Source organism: Hypanus sabinus, chromosome 27 (assembly GCF_030144855.1).
Source record: "Hypanus sabinus isolate sHypSab1 chromosome 27, sHypSab1.hap1, whole genome shotgun sequence".
Taxonomy (NCBI): Eukaryota; Metazoa; Chordata; class Chondrichthyes; order Myliobatiformes; family Dasyatidae; genus Hypanus; species Hypanus sabinus.
This window is the reverse complement of record NC_082732.1, coordinates 10,477,974-10,499,563: the sequence shown is the minus strand read 5'-3', so window position 1 is coordinate 10,499,563 and position 21,590 is coordinate 10,477,974. Positions and strand designations below refer to the sequence as shown.

Sequence of the window (21,590 nt, the reverse complement as noted above, 5' to 3'; positions counted from 1 at the left end):
TCCGATCTCAGGTTCAAACTTCCTGTCATCCTGGAATCGGTGGTACTCTGTCCCTTTTGAATCAACATTTCCGGTGGCCCTCCATGGGCGCTAACACCTATTCCTTCATCTCTGCCTGGTCTGTGTGTGCCCACAGAAAAGCCTCCCATCAGCCACCTGCTGGGCTGCTTCTTCCCCTACCTGTCCCTGGCCACACTTGGTCGCAGATTTCCCTGGATTTTGTCACTGGACTACCCCCTTCGCATGGTAACACAGCTATACTCACCATGGTGGACTGTTTCTCCAAAGCCGTGCACTTCATAGCACTTCCAAAACTCCCTACAGCCTGTGAGACAGCTGACCTCCTTGTCTAACTTGTCTTCTGCCTTAATGGAATTCCCTCTGATATTTTTTTTCTGGCCGGGGCCCCATTTCATCTCTCAAGTCTGGAAATCTTTCAGTCAAGCCCCTTGGAGCTTCAGTAAGTCTGTCTTCTGGTTTCCATCCACAGACTGACAGTCAAACGGAGCCAGCAAATCAGGATTTGGAAGCGGCACTGCACTGCATTTCCGCCAACAACCCGTCATTCTGGAGCAGTAACTCACTTGGATTAAGTATGCCTACAACTCCCTGGTCAGCGCCGCCACCGGTCTGCCTGCTTTCGAATGCTCCCTCGGCTATCAACCCCCTCTGTTTCCTGCCCACGAAGACGGCATTGCTGTGCGTTCAGTTCAGGCCCATCTCCGCCAGTCCCGCAAGGTCTGGAAGGATGCACACTCCTCCCTGCTGCACTCTGCTGACCGCAACTGGATTCCAGCACCCAACTACCGGCCTGGTCAGAAGATTTGGTTCTCTTCAAGAGACATCGCCCTCAAAACCGAATCCAAGAAACTCACCCCTCGTTACATCGGACCATTTGAAATCGAGAGCTTCATCAACCCCACGGCGGTCAAACTCAAACTACCCAGATCCATGCGCATTCATCCCACGTTCCATGTCTTAGAAATCAAACCTGTCTCTGTCAGCCCTTTCTGCCCTCCTGCTGAACCCCCTCCACCCACCCGGATCATCGACGATTACCCAGCTTACACCGACCGGCGAATACTGGGTGTGCGCTGCCGAGGCAGGGGTCTCCAGTAGCTCGTCGATTGGGAGGGATACGGTCCTGAGGAGAACTCCGGGATCCCCCGCTCCTTTACCTTAGACCCCCTCCCTCATCCAAGATTTCCATCATGACAATCTGGGCAAGCCTGGTGGTTCGCCTGGAGGCTCCCGTTGAGTGGGGAGTGTTGTCACGGTCCCGACTGTTAATTCCCCATATTCTCTTAATTCCCTTTGATTGCAGCACACCTCTTTCTCATCTAGACCTGCAGCATAAATACCCCCGCTTTGCATCCACTCATCGCCAGATCGTTGTTGTAGCCAGTGTAGTAATTCACGTTTCTGGTTGGTTTAGGAATGTGTATTCTAAGTTTTACTTCAGTACCGAGGTTTACCTGTGTAACTTTGTCTCTTCGTTTCAAGGTAAGTACTGCCTGCCGTCTCCTTTTCCTCCTATTTGCCATTCAGCTCCAGCCACGCTCCGTGTCAAGATAAGTATTGTCTGCCACCTGCCTTTCCTGCTGTGTGCTGTTCAGCTCCAGCAATGCTCTCACCCTTGTCTGCATCCTAACTCCATCTCCGTGCCAGTGTCTTGCATTTGGGCTCACCCGTTCTCCGCAACAGAATCAGGCTTAATATTACCAGCATGTGTCATGAAATTTGTTAACTTTGTAGCAGCAATATAATGCAATACATGTAAAAATATAGAAAACTCAATCAATCAATCAATCAATTACAGTAAATATGTACTGTATATATATGTATATTATATTAAATAGTTAAATTAAAAATAGCGCAAAAGTAGGGATAAAAAATGAGGTCGTGTTTATGAGTTCAATGTCCATTTAGAAAATGGATAGTAGAGGGGGAGAAAGCTGTTCCTGAATCACTGAGTGTGAGCTTTCAGGCTTCTGTACCTCCTTCCTGATGGTAACAATGAGAAGAGGGCATGTCCTGGGTGATAAGTGTCCTTAATAATGGACACTGCCTTTCTGAGGCACTGCTCCTTGGAGATATCTTGGATGCTATGGAGGCTTGTACTCATGACGGAGTGACTATTTTTACAACTTTCTGTAGCTTTTACATTCCTGTGCAGTAGCCCCCCCCACCCCACACCAGACTGTGATGCTGCCTGTCAGAATGCTCTCCAGGGTACATCTATGGAAGTTTTCAAGTGTTTTAGGTGACAAACCAAATCTCCTCAATCTTCTAATGAAATATAGCAACCGCTTTCACATCTTCAGTTTTCTGTTCTCTTTGTTTACATCTTTTTTCCTGTATGGTTCTGCTACTGTTGGAGCCTTTAATCTACATTTTGGTGGTGTGTTTTCTGGACAATTGAGCGATCTGGTGCTTTGCTGTATCTGAAAAGGTTCCATGAGACTTCAGGTGAAGTGTGTGGCCTCAAGACACAGAAGCCTACGGGTGCATGATTAGCTCCATTTCTCACTGATTAAAGCCTGAAGGAAGACTGAAATCGTTGAGGAGTGAGCGGAAGGTGAGTGTCTGTTCAGCACTAACTACCAGCCACTTGCTCACTGCTGTGTGTGATGATCTCTTTCCTTTTCATATGCTGCTCCCAGAGGAAGGTGTCTGCATTTGAATGGTCTCTCCCTCTCCCTCTTGCTCGAAACTGCCAGAGGATTGTGCTGGAGTCCTGTGTATTTGGCAAGGTTTAGTTGATGTTGATTGTGGACTAGACTCTGTTGTTCACATTATGACCTGTTTTACTCTTCTTTTTGTTGTTATTTTGGACAATTTTGATTGGATAGCCTATGTTGATTGGACAACACAGAACTGAACTGAGCTGCACCGAACGTGTCTGGATTCTTTCATTTTGCTTTTTTTCTCTCAGTGTTTGTTTCTCAATTTTTTTTGCCATTTGCTCGATTTGGTTTGCACGTGGTTGGGGGTGGGGGGTGGTGTTTGATGTTTTTCTTTCAACGGGTTCCAGGGTTTTCTTTGTTTCATAGCCATCTGTGAGAAGATGAATCATAGTGTTGTATACTGCATACATAAGAAATAAAGAAAGAAATTGCCTTTAAACTCATGAGAGAGCATAGGCCATCAACATTTTGTTGTTGATATTTCTGTGGCAGACTACTTCTTTTTCATGAGGTCGAGTTGCTAGCTTGATGCTCAACCCAGCACGGATGGAAAGCGTGATAAGGGAGCCGGCTGGATTCGAACTCAGGAGCCTGTGCTCCAAAGTCCGGCACTGATGCCACTACGCTACCAGCCAACTATACTGCATACATACTTTGATGATAAATGTACTTTGAACTTTGAACGTTAATGATTCATCTTCAAACCTTGCAAAGTACCGACTATTTCTCACAACCTGGATGAAGGTAGACATTAATATATCAATACAGATTGAGCTGACTTAGGTCATTTAGGAAGCACAACCTTTGGCTGCCTTAAGTAGTCTTGTTGGATCAAGGATAACATGCTTCTGCTCCATATTTATAGATTCTGTGGAAGGCAAGAAGGTCAATAAGCAAACCATACATTCTTCAACAGATAGGTCAGGGGGTGTTTGATGGAAGTGAATATGTTTTTGAAGATCAAAACATCAAACCTGGCAAAAAAATCATGAGCTGCTGGACATCAGTGGTCCTTGTTTACCTATACATTTCGGAGACCTGAACTTCCACCTCAAGGAAGTGACTAATGTCATCTCTGCAAAGTCATCTGAATTCATTCAAAGGATAAGTGGATCAGAGAACTCTCACATCCAATGTGATGAAGTGCTTTGAGTGGTTGGTCATGGTCAAAATCAACTCATGCCAAAGCAAGAGCCTGGACCCTCTGCAATTTTCCTAATGCCACAATAGATCTACAGTGGATGCAATCTCACCAGCTCTCTACTTGGCCTTGGATCACCTGGACAATAGTAATACTTACATCAGCCTGCTGTCTATTGACTACAGCTCAGCGGTCAACACAATCATACAATCAGTTCAAAGCCTGAATCTCTGTACCTCCCTCTGCAGCTGGATCCTTGACTTTCTCACCATGAGATCAGTCTGAGCAGATCAGAACTAACATTTCTCCTGGCTGACAATCAACACTGGCTCACCTCAAGGACGTGTACTTATCCCACTGCTCTACTCTCTCCGCACCCACAATGAGGGAGCACAGCTCAAATGCCATCTATAAATCTGCTGATGACAAAACTATTGTTGGCAGTGTTTCAGATGGCGATGAGGATACATACAGGTTAGAGATAAATCGGCTGGCTGAGTGATGTTGCAGCCATCAGTAGGACCTAGGAATTGATTGTGGACTCCAGGAAAAGGAAGTCAAGGGAACATACACCAGTCTTCATTGAGGGATCAGAAGTGGAAAGGGTGAGCACTTTCAAGTTTCTAGATGTCAACATTACTGAGAGTCTGTCTAGAGCCTAACAAATGGATGCAATTACGAAGAATGCATGACAGCAGCTATCTTTCATTTGGAGATTGAAAATACTTGCAAGTTTCTACAGATGCACCGTGAAGAGCATTCTAACTGGTTTCATCACCGTATGTTATAGAGGGTCCACTGCACAGGTTTGGAAAAAGCTGCAGAGAGTTGCAAACCCAGCCAACTCCATCATGGGCATTGGCGTCTTCAGCAACCAGGACAAGTTCAAAAGGCGGTGCTGCCAAAACGCAGCATCCATCATTAAGGACCCTCATCACCCAGGACATGCCCACTTTTCATTGCTACTATCAGGGAGGAGGTACAGGAGCCTGAAGTCATTAACTCAATGGTTCAGAAACAGCTTCTTCCCTTCTGTCATTTGTTTTTGAATGGGCAATGGACGCATGAACATTTCCTCAGTATTTTCCCTCTCTTTTTGCACTACTTATTTAATTTATTTTTATATGTACTTTTTATTGTAGTTTATAGTTTTTGGTACTATGTGTGGAAATGTACTGCTGCTGCAAAACAACACATTTCATGACATATGCAGTGGATATTGAAACTATTCTGGCTCTGATTCTCATTTCCACCACTGAAGCTTGAGGCCTCGGTGTTCATAAGAGCTCACGATGGACTCCTGTAAAGGACTGTCTGTTCCAAATTCCATCATCAGATTAAAAGCTGGACAGGCAGATGTATTCCACTAACTCTGGGAACCCCTGGCCACCACCACTCAGCGAAGAAGGAGCATTTGTAGTCCTGTCAATGCAGAGGGAGGAGAGCACCTTCCTGCCACATCACCAGTACCAGTTCCACCTGAGGGTGAATCTACAGACCCAGTATCTCTTCTGCCACCTCGGAATCCACAATGGCCGATCCGAAGTGAGTCATCCTCGACCTTGAGAAACTGCATGGAAAGGAAAAGGGACTGCAGGAACCATTTTTTTCAATCGTCAGCTCTTGTTGAGGTCCACACCCTTGTTTCTAACAGTTTACTAAGTCAGTATCCAGGTTCACTACCAATGTCTCACTGATTCAGACTATCACTCTGCACCCATCCATCCCTGGGCACAGCCAAAGGTTGGGTCATTTCCATACTCCCAGGTTCTCACTTAGACAAAGACCATTCCTGCATATCTAGATCTCACTGAGATGTAGACCACCACCCCACACCCCCATTCCTGGATTTCACATCTCCCTCAGGAAGCTTGTCTCTCAGGTTCATAAAAAACTCTCTTCCCTCTCACCTTAGAACGATGCCCTTGTGTTCTTGATTCCCTCAGGAAAAGACTAAGCACATTCACCTACCTATATCCATCATGATTTTATAAACCTCCAAAATCACAATTCATCTTCCTCCATTCTACTGGATGAGTTCTTCAACCTCTCAACCACAACCACTCTCCATAACCCAGTCTGCTGAATCCAAGCATTCATTTTGTAAATATCCCTTGTGCTCTTTCCAACTTAATGACATATTTTCCATAACTGAATGCAATATTCCAAATGTGGTCTCCCCAATGTCTTCTGTAACTGTAACACTCCAACTTCTATACTCAGCTCGCTGGCTGATGAAGGCCAGCATGCTGAAACCTTCTTTACCTGTGTCTACATGTGGCACCACTTTCAGTGAACCTGACAGCGATAAATCTGAAAATAATAGTTCGGATTGCCACCATTGTGATTGGAACTCACCGTGCCTTCGTGATTAATCTAGTTTCCTACATTATAGTATAAAAGGTCTTCCACGATACAGGGTGAAGGTCCACAAGGGTGGAATTTTCTACGGTTCTCTAATAAAAAATAGTTTTGTATATTTTGGGAGCAAAGAAATACTGTAGCTTTGAAGCTGATGAATAAATATCATTTTGCAGGGATCCCAAATGGTTTACAAGAGTTGTGTTAGTTATTTTGTTTTTTGAGTGATGTTTCTGTCTCAAAGTTCATGCTCCTTGGCTTGTTCTATTGCTGGTGCCTGTGTTACTGAGCAACTGAAGGCACAAGGGAAGCTCAAGGTATACTTTTGATATTTGTTCACCTTTCTGCCTGGAGTGACTCTTTGCCCAGTGTCTGAACTCACAGGTCCTAAAATCACTCAACCCCTGAGCTCAAATGCAGCCAGTAAGATGCTGGGGAACTCAGCAGTTCTTGTGGTATCTGTGGAGGGAAATGGGGAGTCAACATTCGGTATCAATATCTTTCATCTGGACTAGCCCACTGAGTTCCTCCAGCATCCTGTGGTTGCAGATTCCGGCATCTGCAGTCTCTTTTGTGTCCAGAAGTCAAAAAATGTATTTTATCGGACAATGTGTTCAGACAAATTGAAACACAGTTTCCAAGATAAAATGTGCACCATAACCAATTGATTAGCTTGAGTGGGTAATTGATAAAGATCTTGCGTTGGGGTAGGCTGATCCTGGGGTCTTGGTGGAAAGGCTGAACGATAGTCTTTCTCCAGCTGTGAACAATACGAGAGAAAATTCAGACAACAAACAATGTATCAGAGAATTTTGGAACTGCAGCTCAGCAGGCTTTGTGTGGTGATGGAAAGGAAGGGATGGACAGAAATTACTTTATTTGAAATAAGTAAGGTGACCTGGTTATAATGAATCATGGTGGATTCTTGTCCTTATTATAGGTTGACCTTCATTATTGCTATGGAATCATCCTTAGCACAGCTCCTGTGGTTAGCACAGCACTTTACAGTACAGACGACCCAAGTTCAATTCCCAACGCTGTCTGTATGGAGATTGTACATTCTCCCCGTGACCGCGTGAGTTTTCTCCGGGTACTCTAGTTTCTTCCCAAAGTCCAAAGATGTACTGGTTGGTAGGTTAATTAATCATTGTAAATTGTTGTTATTAGGCTTGTATTAAATTGAGGGATTTCTGGGCACCGTGTTCAAAAGGCTGGAAGGTTGTATCTCAATCAATCAATCAATCAATAAGTAAATAAATAAATAAAGTCTAAAGATAATGTATGAATGAAAGTCTGCATTGCACTTCACTCGACTGAGGTTGTTGTTTGAATGCCAGTCATGACAAATTAAAGCTGAGAGCTTTGATGCCAAGTGTTTCATATCCAGAGTTGGAGGCTAATTGTAGTATTGAGTTCATGCAGGTTCCTAGGGGAATCAATCTGTTCCACTTCTTGATACTGTAATATCCAGGAGTGAAACATTGAACCTCTTTGTTCGAGGAGCCCTCAATTTGTCTCAGCTGTTTGTCCTGCGTACGGCCTCTGAGACTGGGTTTGAACAGATCCCAGCCTGAGTGCAAGGCGGAACCCAGGAACAACATAACTGGTGAACTGCACTGTGATATGCAAGGAGGAAATTGGTGAGTTTCTGATTCAGTGTCAGTGTCATGTGTTCTGCTGACATTGCTCGTAGTACGATCTTTAGACTCTGGACAAACCTTTCTGCCAAGCCCTTTGTAGCTGAGTGATACAGCACAGGTGTAATATATCTCATTCCATTCATTTTTAGGGATGACTGAAACTGTTCCATAGTAAACTGTGGTCCATTGTTGCATACTAAGTGTTCTGGAGCACCACTCCTTGAGAAGAGCCTTCTCAACACATCACCAGCATGTGAGGCTGCCATGGATACTGTTGGCAAGACTTCTAGCCACTGCAGCTGCACCTACAACTACCATGCCCCTGAATGGTCCATCAAAATCCACATGAATCCTCTACCAGGTCAATGCAGACCATTCCCAGGGATGGAGAGGCACTGCGCTTGGCATCTTCTGGATGTGTTGGCTTCCAGAATAGTGCATGACAAGCTGCTTGATTTGCTGATCTATCCCAAGCTACCAGACAAGGCTTCGAGCCAATGCTTTCATTGAGTCAATGCTTATATGACTGGCATGTAGGTCCTTCAACACTTTAACTCTCAGCTCGGATGGTACAACACCTCTCAACCCTCACCCCCATCAAGGGCAAGTTCATCTCGTTACTGGTAAAAATGGGGGAACTGAAGTTACTGTTGCACATTCCAGCCCATCTGGGTGGCCATATAGACCTGAGATAGTGTGGTGATCATCTTTGGATCATCTCTGCCATAACAAGGAGACTTTTTATTTGCATTTGGGACAATGCATCAAGAAGTGTGCCCTCTTTTGTACATTTTTCAGGGTAAACGGGAAAAACCATTGGCATTTTCATGATTAGTTGTCCTCTTGAATTTGATCTTGCAATTCTGTTCTCCAAGAAACAGAACTGATCTCTGCATTCGTGCTGCTACTACTAGTGGATCTGAAGAAGACAGCACCAGTGTTGTGTGTTTGATGTTTTCTTTGAATAGGCTCTATGACGCTTCTTTGTTTCATGGCTGTCTTTTGGAAGATGAATCACGGGATTGTATACCACATACATACTTTGATAATAAACGTACAGTACTTTGACTTTGGAACACCCTTCTGTGCTTGATGATCAGTAATGAGGGTAAACTCTTTCCCATACCAGTTGTGGTTGAAATGTTTTTACACCCCAAACAAGACTCAAAGCCATTCTGTCAATTTGTGCATCCTTTTTCTCTGCAGCGGTAAAGGAACGTGATGCAAAGCCCTTGGGGCATTCACTTCCATCTTTCATAACATGTGACATGACTGTCACATGAGGCAAGGCATCACAGACAAGTTTCACTGGGCAATATGATCATAATAAATGACCACAGTATCTGACCTTACCATTTCCTTTACCATTGGAATGCCATCTCACACTGCTTTGTCCATTGCCATTTTTATCTGATCTGAAGTAATGAGGTCAAGGGCAGGTTTGACAGGAACCTGTTATAGCAATTGAAAATCCTATAAAGGACTGCAACTGTGACATGTTCTTTGGCCTTGGGGCATCTACTACTCCTTGAATTTTCTCAACGCACTTATGTAAAACCTTGTGCGTCAATGGTATGACCACAGTGAGTGATGCTTGGTATAAAGAGTCCACGCTTGTTGCATCGTGCTCTGAGTCCATAATTTTTTTAGCACTGACTTGTGATTTTGGAGATGTTCGTCGTTAGTAACAATGATGTCACCCAGATAACACTGAATCCTCAGACAGCAGCGCAGTATCTGGTTTTCTTCCAGATTGCAAGTGTAGATGCCACTCCAATAGAAGTAATATATTATAGCGATAAAGCCCTTTGTGAGTATTTATGGTGAGAAACACTTTGGAAACTTCTTCCAACTCCATCTCTAGGTAGGGCTTAGCTAAGTCCACTTTGCTGAAGTGTTTCCCTCCAGAACGGTTTGCAAAGCTATCCTCTCTCCTGGGAAGAGGGTTTTGATCTACTTTCAGTACTGAGTTGATGGTGACATTAAAGTTGCCATAGATCCTGACAGACCCATTCTCCTTAGCTACTGAAATCACTGATGTTGTCCATGGCTTCACTCAAACTTTGATAGAACCTCTTCAGCTTCCATGTGATCTAGCTCACTGGCCACCTTATCAAAGGTTCATTTTATTTTCAAAGTATGCATGTATAATACAACTTTGATAATTGCCTACTCCAGATAGCCATTGCATACAGAAAGACCATGGATGTTGATAAGTGCCGGGCCACATGGATTGAAAAAGGCAGGAAATGAGAGACAAGGATTGAGCTGTTTCTGCTCGCTCTTCTGTGATGTTTACTCTCCTGTGCACTAGGCTGAGGCAATGGCCTGCTCCAGGCTTTGCGTCTGCGCCTCCACAACATTTCTCTGCTCTGTACTGAACAGTGCCTAATACTGTGGGTTGTTCCAGGCTTGGTGTCTCAAGACTCACTTTAATTCTAAATAACATTTGCTTATTTTTATTGTTTGCACGATTTGTTTTTATCTCACCCTGCACATTGAATACCTGACAGTCTTTTTAATGAGTTCATTTCGGTTTATTTGCTTTGTGGATGCCTATAAAGATACGTATTTCAAGGTTGTATAATGCATACATACAGTACTTTGATAATAACTGTCTTTGAACTTCGAACAGTTGAATTTTAAACCTGCCTTGGTCTGGTATATGTGAGCCCCTGTCACAATGGTAACACAATTTATTCAGCCAGACAGGCCTCTGTCTAGACGTTGCAGTTTTGTTCATGTGCAACGTGATTGTATTTCTGTCTGCTGTTACCATTGATAGAGTGATTCCAACTGCTGTTTCAAATGTGAGTTGTGCTTCAGTTAGGAGTCATTTTTGAATGCTTTCTTATATGTGAAGGCATACCCCGGTTATCTTTTATATGATCAACAAGCCTGTGTTGCTGATGCAGCCGCTGCTTTTATTTATTTATTATTAATATTAGCTCCCGGTACTCACTGTCTATGAACCTGTGACTTTAACCAGTTTTCTGACTTTATTTAAAACTCAAGCATTCTTCCCCTCTCCCCGCAGAAGAAACAAACATGCTGTGCTTTTTTTTTTTAACTCAAACATCTCGCTGTGCTTCAACAGGTAGGTAGGATAGGTAGTCATGTTCGGTCTGTTTTTAAACTTATTTGTCACCACTGCTAAGTTTTGTAAATCCAGAGCATAAAGGAAACTGAAAAGTAATTGAGTCAGGGATAAACTTGTCTGCTCTTAGTTTTACTTTTAGTGAGGTGCTTACTTATATAAGGACACATATACAGAAGGGTGCTAGAAAAAGGTTAGTAACATAATGAAGAATCCAACCCACCCTATTCATAGACTGTTTGTTCCACTCCCATCAGGGAGGAGACTACATAGCATCCATGCCAGGACCAACAGATTCAAAAGGAGTTACTTTCTCTAAGCAGTTAGGCTGATCGACACCTCCACTAACTCCACCACTACTTTATTACTTTATTAGTTCCCATCAGTTACCTTATGTTCAGCCTAGCATCACTTATTACTGTTGTGTTCATCTTTTGTGTTTTTTTGTGCTGCATCAGATCCATGATTAACAATTATTATGTTCTCCTTATACTTGTGTACATGAAATGACATTAAACAATCATGAAAATCTTACTCCAATAGGCTGACATATAATCTGTGATAGATGTAAATAATATGATAAGGTTGTTGTTTCAGGTTTCCATAAGGGAAGATCTTGCCTGACAGATCTGTTGGAATTCTTTGAAGAAATAACAAGTAGGATAGACCAAGGAGAATTGGTGGATTTTGTGTATTTGGATTTTCAGAAGGTCTTTGACATAAGGCTGTTTAACAAGTTAAGAGCTCATGGTATTACAGGAAAGATATTAGCATGGACAGAGCATTGGCTGATTGGTAGGAGACAAAGAGTGGCAATAAAGGGAGCCTTTTCTAGTTGGCTGCTGGTGATTAGTGGTGTTACATAGAGATCTGTGTTTGGACTGCTTCCTTTTACGTTATATGTCAATGATTTGTATGAAGGAATTGATAGCCTTGTGGCCAAGTTTGCGGACAATACAAAGATAGGTTGAGGGGCAGGTAGTGTTAAGGAAGCAGAAAGACATAAATGGGTGAGGAAAATGGGAAAAGAAATGACAGATGGAATACTTTGCCAGAGAGTGTATGGTCATGCACTTTCCAAGAAGAAATAAATGTGTAGACTATTTTCTAAATGGAGAGAAAATTCAAAAATCAGAGGGATTTGTAATATCTCATGTAGGATTACTTAAAGGTTAATTTGCAGTGTGAGCCATTTTTGAGGAAGGCAAATGGGATTTTAGCATTAATTTCAAGTGAACTCAAATATAAATGTAATGACGTAGTCTTGAGGCTTTATAATGCAATGGTGAGGCCTTACTTGAAGTATCTTAGAAAGGACGTACTGCAACAGGAGAGGATTCAAAGGATGTTTATGAAAATGTTTCCAGGCTTCTCATATGAAGAGCATTTGATGGCTCTGGGCCTGTGTCACTGGAATTCAGGACAATGAGGGCTGACTTCATTGGAACCTATTAAATATTGAAAGGCCTTAATAGAGTGGATGTGGAGATGTTATTTCCTATGATGTGAGAGTCTAAGACCAGAGAAGACAGCTTCAGAATAGAGGGGCATCCTTTTAGAATGGAGATGAGGAGGAATTTCTTTAGATGGAGAGTGGTGCATTGTGGGATTCATTGCCACATGTGGCTATGGAGGCCAAGTCCTTGGGTATATTTAAGGCAAAGATTACTAGATTATTGATTAGTCAAGGTATGAAAGGATACAGTAGAAGGCAGGAGATTGGGACTGAAAAGGAAAATTAATCAGTCATGATGAAGTAGTGGAGCAGACTCGATAGGCCAAATGACCTAATTCTGCTCTTATATCTTGTGGCCTTATGGTTATGGGTATATCTTATGGCTGAAGAGTGACCAAGAATGGCAAATGGAAATGGTATTCAATATTTAGAAATGACAAATAAAAAGGGATGAGGAATTAGAGTCATGTTAATTTAAGAAGCGATAAGTACATAGTATGGAAGGTTATTATCTCAGAGAACTCTGATGTGGCATCTGTATGTGGTAGCTGAAACGCACAATAGGAAAGAAAACACTCCTGTGGGTTTTCTATAGAGTTGGAAGTGCAGAGGAAATTAGAGATGCATGTGGTAAGAATACAAAAATAATTATAAGTGACACAATTTACATATAGATTAGGAAAACCAAATTTGCAATAGTGAGAGTTCCTGGAATAAGTTCACAATGGCTTTTTGAATCACTGTGTCAAGGAACCATTTCGAGAGCTGGCCATTCTAGACTGGGTAGAGTGTAATGAGTAAGAATTATTAAAGAGTTTTGTTATTTGGAACCTCTTGGTGAAAAGTGACCATAATATGATGGATTTTTAAAAATTAAGTTGCAGAGTGAAAGAACTTATTAGGCTCTCAAATATAATTAAAGGGATTGCTAAAGGTGTGAGGCTGCAAAAGATTTGGGAATGGTTCCCAACAAGTTGACAGAGGATGAAGTTATCACAGGCATAGTTATTGCCTGTTATGCTGCTGGCATTTAGGGCAGCAATGAAGGTCCTCCATCTCTGCATGTCCTTGCCCATCTTTTCTATTGTGCCCCCAGGGTCCTCATTTTTGGTCTCCCGCATTTCCTGGGTCCAATGAAGTGCTGTCTTGGTGATGGTTGGCTTCTCTTTTTATCATATGCCCAATCCGTCTCCAAATTTTTCTCATGATGATTGTGGCCATGATTTCTTGGTGGCATTAAAGGAGCAGGGCGTGGTTAGAGATCTACCTTTTCAGGCCACGAAAGATTTCCAACCACGCCCTGCATGGCTCATCATTAAATACTATTAGAAGATGACAATGAGCTTCCTTCTTAAACCACTGCATAAGAGACTCGGTCAGATTGTTGTTACAAGGCTGTGGCAGTTTCCTTTCCCAAAGGACCAACAATAGTCTTACAAGAGTCTGGGTAGTTTCATGGTCACGATTTTCTATAAAGTCCAGATTAAGAGAATTGATTTTATTTCTTATTTACCCCTATGGGATTTCAACTCAGCTCCAGTTCATTAGCCCAGGACTCTGAATTCAGTACATTTTCTGTTTGACTCAGTTTTTAGCACTAAGCATTATTGTTTCTTTTTCAAATATTCCCTGTAGACTTTAATTCTTGCTTGTTTAAAAAAAATAACTCATTTCCTGGAGTCCATTTATAAATCATGAAATGAATTGATAGCAGCAGTGGAGAAAGTTAATATCATCACGAAAATTACTTTTGCACAGTAAAGGTTCTGTAGCATGCTGGGCGCCCAACAGAGGCAAAACGCTTTAAAAATGTTTTCTTTTAAATTGTGTCTGAACTACATCGGGGGGAAATTGATGCCTATATTATGATCTCTGAATTAGTGACATAGCCTTTAAAACGTCACCCTAAATGAGACACAGCTGGAAGATTGGAACCGGTTTATTGTTTTAAAAGTTTTGCGGTTCACATTTTATTGCCAAAGCGAAAAGTATTAAGAAAATACAATTTTTTAATATAAAGGGGTTAAACGCCACTTTTGTATCTTCATCAATATACTGTAGCAAGCGCTTTGGCTGAGATTTCAGTTTTTGTTTGGAGAATCATAAATAGTTTTTGTTGTCCCCTTCTTTCAAACTCTCTCGTGCATGTCACTTTTCCCTTGCCCTCTTTGACCCTCCCCATCTCAGCCCGCTTTTGTCTTCCTGCTTTTGCTCTCTCTTTCTCATTCTGATTTGCCGGCGTGCTGTTTCAGTGCCGATCTTTCACCGCCACCCTGTCCTTGCCCTGATCCCCGGGACACAGTGATGAAATGTCAGCACCGTGACAGCAGCGTGAGGCTCCTCCGCATGCAGAGACGAAAGCAGAATCCACGAAGTCCTCTGAAGGAATGGGAATTGCTCTCAATTCTTGAAACTGGCGGAGAAGCTGCGGGAAAAAGGATGCCTTGGTATAGTTTAGACTTTATTGTAGAGACGGGAAGGACTGGAAATATTCCAGCCAGTGAAAGATCATATTTTGTTTCCAAATTGTTTGAGTGTTAAATATCTTAAATGCCCTTTGATTTTTTTTCCTCCTAAACTTTTAGTAGTTTTGGTTTAACAACGTTTTTACTCGAATGCTCAAATTGATCTGAGGTATCGAGCCTTTGACAGTGCGGCGGGTCTAGTTAATGCGAGGAAAGGTATAGAGGCGGCGTTTACGGGAAGGTCGGCTGTCCCAACGCTGTCTCTTTCGAAAATCCTGTCCTATTCCCATTGAATCACGGATACCTTTAATGAGAAGGAATCCAAGTGGATTATCGTCGCAAATTGAGTATAATCCAGATAAACTCAGGTTATCTGGAAGTCGGCGCTTCTAACTGTAAGTATTCTTCATTTCGGGACATGTATTTCTCATTAGTTCGTGTAAGAGTTGTCTTTCTATATTCAATCGTGGCCCCTTTCCCGTTATTAAACCATTTCCCTTGTTTCTTCCTTATCCTGTCCCCACTATCCTCGGTCCAATCACACTTTGTTGTGGCCTTCTCATTCTCCCCGTCACTCTGAGTCCCGATTACCGCAACCCCGCTCCCGCGACACCGATTCGCCGGAACTTCACTCTTTGAAAGTTTGAGTCATTAAAACAACTGGGCAGTTTGATCAGCTTGGATTCACTTTATTTCTCCAACAAGATGGATACTAATGCATTTTTGGAAAAAAAGAAAGATACAACAATATTACACAACCATGCTTTTATGTTTTTTTTTGGTGCAAAGTAAGGAAATTTTTACCCCACAGACGAACAAAATATAAAGCGACATCGTATGTACAGTGCTAAGTCAGTTCCTTTCAGGAGAGTTTGCCGGCGATTGCTGTGTGTGACGTCAACAGGAGGTGAAGGTCTTCCAGAAGAAGTTTTTGCAGCCCTTGCGATCTCGCTGGGACAAATGACTGAAGCGGGGCGTCTCCTCCAGCTTAATTTCGTCCACTTCCTCGGGATTCGGGAAGGTGCTCTCAATTCCCATCTGATTGCTGCTGGAATCAAGCAGCCCCGATAAGAGCTTCAAAATAACCTCTTTCCTTTCTTTGTTCATCTCCTGAGGACAAAGGCGAATTATTAATTTGCAGGGAACAGAACTCAGCTTTCTGTGCATTATATGATTTTGCCCAAAGAAGACGAGGATGTTCTGAGCATAGGAACCATCTGCTTAAAATATTTCCCCAATCTAATACCTCATCTCAAGAAAGTCTGTGTATGTGTATATAATCTCTTGGAGTTGTAGGGTAATATAAACATTCAAACAGGCCATATCCATGTTGCCCATCTGCACTAATCACATGTGCTTGCATTTAGATCCATAACCTTGGCCATCCAAAACTTGTGTAGATAACAGTCTCAGAATATCTCAGAAGACTTCACAATCTGTGAGAGTATATAAAAGGCATTTGGGTAGGTATGTGGATCGGAAATGTGTGCCGAACGCAAGCAAGTCGGACTAGCTTAAATGGGAACGTTGGTTGGCATGGAGGAGATGGGCTGAAGGGCCTGTTTACGTGCTGTGTCACTCAGTAATTCTGAGTGTTTATGTGGAGCAGTTGCTGTTGTAGAAATACAACCGCCATTTTACAATTTGCAAGCTCTCACAATGGTAGTCATCTCCTTTCAGAACTAAACAACAGCCAGGATTCGGGGAAAACACTATCTTCCTGTGAGAAACGGAATGGTATTCTTTATGAGCCATCAGACCAAGTATAATATCTCATTAAATATAATACCAGATAACTCTTTCTTAGCACCACATTACAATGATTAGACTCTCAGACTTCCAGAATGAAGCCATGGCATTATAACTTGAAGACAAGAAGGTACAAAAATAGTGGATCAAACATAAAAATAATTACTTTTTAATTCTGATCCCCCTTTCATCTCTTTCCCAATTCCTCCCACCTCGTTCCTATGTGATAGAACTTATTAGTTCTGCCAGCACTGTGAAGCTAACTCATCTGGCATCTTTCTATTCTTTGTGGATGAGCACAATCAGTGAGAGGGAGCAGGATATTTTGCCCCGGCAATCTGACCTGGATTTGCTTCGAGGGGCATGGAAATATGATGAATCAGTTCATCCTTTCAAGTCTTTATATAAAGGCTGAGTGTTCCTATACTATGTTCTAAATTCTGGAATAAATATTAAATAGCTGTTCATGTTTTGTAAATGGGAGCTTGCACCTGAAGTTTTCTCGGGGTATAAAACGCATGGTGTGCTTTTTAAACCATGAAGAGATGCAAGTAAAATATTTCGCCACAGGAGCCATGATCATGACTACACAGCAAGGACACAATGAAGGGATTTAGACACAAACAGCAGAGAGCTCTGTAATGCTGTAAGGACATTATGGGGGAACAGCCACTATCTTCTAAGAAAAGTAATTTACATTGAGACTAAATATGAGCTTTCTCTTGCCCATGTGTAGATGAATTTTTATAGGATGCACGGTGTGTGATGGGGATTTTACTCTCTGGTTCCTTTGAGGCTAATGTACAACACAGTATGTGTGTCGTCATCTGTCACCCTCTGGTATTTTTTCACTTGACTAACAACTTGACTGTTTTTCCTTGGCTGCTTACTTGAGCAAGGCACCGACGTTAACGATATTAACTATTCAGTGGAATTAACAATTGCAGGTTATTTTAAAATGCCCATAATGTGGAGCAGCACATTCCTTCCAAGGAGGTTGCTCGTAAATGAAATCATATAACTCACTCAGTGTACCCATGTATGGTTCAGATCCAAACAAATCCAGAAAGATTCCAACTAGAGTTCCTGGGTTTTTTAGACCATACTGCAATTGAGAGGCAGTCCTTCATGCTAACAGATGAAGGTATCTCCTTATTGGAAAATGAATATCTGCTGGAAATAGGAAGGGAATAACAGGAGGGAGTTATTGAGCTTCCCTGGTTTGCCCTCCCATTCAATTACCTACAACTAATCCAAGAATAGCAGGAACAGAAGCAGACAAAGGCCATTTAGCCCCTTGTGCCTGTTCCTTTCCATAACATCCGTGTCACATTTCCCTACTGTTTGATTCCTTAAATAATCCCAGAAAAAAACAAAAATATCTGTAACTTCATACTACATAACAGTATAACCATATCCTTAAATGCATCTGTTTTGCAAAGAATATCTGGTCTAAGTTTATCTGGTGCTCTAGCACTGCTGGTCTTTTGTGGGCAGGAATCCCAGATTTCTAGCACCCTGTGTGCAGATAGGTCCTAACTGTTCTGCTCACAATACAGAAAGAAGCCATTCAGCCCATCGGCTCCATGGTAGCTCCCTGTAGAACAATTCCATTCGTTCTGATCTCCCTCATGTTTCCCTTACCCCTGCAGGCATGTCCCTCCGATTTATGCCAATCAATTATTGTTTGGTTCTTGTTGGCATTAAACAACACTAAGTGGTTGTTAACAATGGAACTACTTAACCTACCATCACATCTTTGGAAAATGGAAGAAAGCTGGAGCACCTCGTGAAACTCTACGGTTACAGAGAGAACGTGCAAACTTCTCACAGACAGGACCTGAGGTCAGGATGGAATCCAGGTCCCAAGTGGAGTGGGGCAGCTCCACCAACTTTTGCATCACTCTTGTAGCTTACACAGCCCTTGCTCTTGATCCTAAAATAGTATTATCATTCAAGATAGTACTTGGTGAGCTCCCGGGAGGCACCCACACCTTGGTGTGAACTATCTTTAAGAAAGTAAAGTAATGAAAAGTAATGACTTGGAAGGAAGCTGAAGAAACTTGGACATTTAAGTTTTACCAACCTATTTATTAATTACAAATATATTCTAAAAAATGCAATATTTCCTACTGGTAAAGGATTTGATTCTCAGCCAGTTAAAAGGTGAGGTGGTTCTTCCAACAAATCCTATGTAACAACTTCACCCCTCACACCTCCCTTCAATATCCTTGAATTTCTCCTTCCTCCACTGTTGCTGTCTCCCCGGGAATCTAAGTAAAATGCAGAATTTAGACACTTATTTACATACAAAGAAGGATCAAATTGTGCTTTTACTTGTTGAGCAGCTGGTGTCTTTCTGAACTGAAAGAATTATCGTAATAGGATCTTTACTTTATACATACCGAAATTATGCGGAGGTAATGGCTATTTGGGCAAGCTTATTTTAAATTGTCTGTGCAAATGTGTCTATCTTTAATAACTATATAATATCAAAGGCTCAGAAGGTTATAGCAGGGATTGCTTCCAATCTGTCACTTACTGGGGACATAAACAGCAAGTGATGAGTTTGCAGAAGGGTCGGTGGAAATGTTCACACAGGTACAGGTGTGTATTTTGACTATTAAGAGAAGAGAGGGACCTAAACCTGGGGGATCTGGCAGTTATGATCTACCACAGACATGATGACCAAAAGGTTTTCAGTTTTGCCCAATGTTTCGGGTACTGCAAAGTTCCACAACAATCAGCCTGATGTGATCTAAGTGTTTCATTTGCTGACAGGCATTTGTCATATCTGGGGTGAGGATTGCATTGCTAGAGAGAAGAGCAACTGTGATTCACCTCCAACTTAGATTATGCAGTTACAGGATTTCCTATTTTCTTATGAATGGAAACCAGAAACTGTCAGTGGGCATATTTAAGATGGATTTAGTAGCCAATGTCTCATTAGTATTGCCTCTAAATGTATCCTTAACCAGTATAAAGCATTATCCTTTCCAAAAACTATGCCCTTTCAACTCAGCAGCCATGAAATTTCCCACCCTTCTTTTATTCAATCACGTTTAATTAAATGGAGTCTCATTTAACTGCGCAGGAAGACCTGCTGGAAATAAGATAAGACCAAAGGAAAAATTAAGAATGAGAACATAAAGTAAAAGTGTTTGAACAATGATATCCAAGCAGTAATTGATAATCTGGAAATCATTTCTAGCTGCATGGCATTGCGAATGGAACAATGAAAGGATGTTACTGACATGAGTAATACAAGTGAATAAGGCTGAGGTGACATTAACACTGACTGAAGTGACCCATTACTAACAAGCAGCTGCTTTTGTGGAGTATTGTTCCCCAGGGAGCTGGGAACACACTATGTCAAAGTTGTTTCTGATCGCAGATTTGTATATTTATTTATTTATTCCTCACACTCACCGATTTACCATGAAACTTCACATCCTTTCAAGTTGCAACCCCCATCCCCTTTCCCTATATTCAATACAAGCAAGAAAGGTTCTTTTCAAGAACTTTAAACTTCTCATTTTGTGTCTGTCTCATGTTTCTTGTCCACTGTTTGTTTATTTATTTACCATTCTTTCATTGTCATTGATTTTCTTTAGCTACTCTGGACTGATAAATATTTCTTGCACTCACACCCTCTACTTTCCCTCTCTTTGTCCTTACCCCACTCTTTGTCTTTCTCTCCCCATCACCTGTCTCTTTGTCTCTTCTCTCTTTCTCCCTTTCTCGCTGCTTCTCTCTCCCTCTCCCTCCCCACTCACTCTCTCTCTCTCTCTCTCTCTCTCTCTCTCTCTCAGTTTGTCTGTCTCTGTCCCTGTCTTTCTCTCTGTATTTGTCTCCTCTCTTTCTCTCGGGATTACTATTAATTTTGCACCTTTTTTTCCAACATAGGCCCCTCTTTCTGCTTTTTCCATCTTCGTTATTGTTTCCTTTTGCTCAGCTGTTTCTGTTCACTTGCTTTCCTTGAACAAATGAGTCTCTCACTCATTTCAACTTTCCTCTAGCTGCCTGCAAATTTCTCTTGTTCACTTGAACCCACAATCTATAATGAACAGAGTATGTAACTCTCAATTTACATGAATCTCCTGCTTCAAACTTTCTTGGCATACATTTTTCTCTTAACTTAAAGTAATACAATATCACAAAAGCCGTGATAGCATCAGCCACTCCACTTATTTCTTTTTCCCTTTGTCTGCTCTCCCTTCTCATTTATTTTATTTCTTTCTCCGCGTCTCCCCATTCTAAAAGCTGCCTGTGTTGTTCTTTAACCTCCTTTTCAGATAGCCTGGTTCTTGCTCCTCATTTCCCTGTTTCTTTACCAATGTTAATTCTCTTTCAGTAACACTCCTCAAATCGCTTTTAAGGTCTCACTCACCTGACTTGAGCGGAGACCGAGCCTGTCTTCCAGAGGTGCTGCTGCCTTTATACTTGACAGCATGAGCAGTACGGACAGCAGGCTCGCCATCCCCAGAAGCTGCATGCTGACTCTTGGAAGTCGATCTTGGTCGAGATCTTCTCAATGTTCCTCGACTTAGGAGTCTCTGTTAGGCATTGCTGATCTCCAACCCTTTTATAACCCAGCACACCCCCAGCCAATGACGCACAGATCAAAGCGTCATTAAACATCAGAACCCATCAAAGCCAACAATTACACTCCATCTGAGGTTAACCATTTACTGACAATGCTCAACTACTTTCATTGAGTTGAGGAACCTAGTAGTATAGAATCTCTGCTGTTTTCTGCCTTTGGATAAGAAGTTTTAAATTTTGAATAAAATCTAATCTATATTTTTTGTTTCCAGACACATATCAAATCAACATACAAACAATTTCAGTCTATTAAAGGAAGACTTAATGATAAAAATTCCATTGTGAAAATTTCCTTTGTGCTGTTGGAGAGGTGCACACTATAAATGGGAATAGTTTTCATCACCTCTAAAAATGAAATTACATTTTAAATATGATTTCCTGATGTTGCT

At 41.8% G+C, this 21,590-nt stretch overlaps 1 protein-coding gene across 1 annotated transcript; it reads right to left on the bottom strand.

The window, feature by feature from the left end:
• Positions 1-15,635: 15,635 nt before the first annotated feature.
• On the bottom strand, positions 15,636-21,237 carry sst7 (somatostatin family member 7). The gene is given in 3 exon segments (XM_059951637.1): positions 15,636-15,957; positions 20,987-21,108; positions 21,111-21,237. Coding segments are annotated over 3 exon segments (462 nt in total). The 3' UTR covers positions 15,636-15,744.
• Between the last annotated feature and the right edge of the window lie 353 nt (positions 21,238-21,590).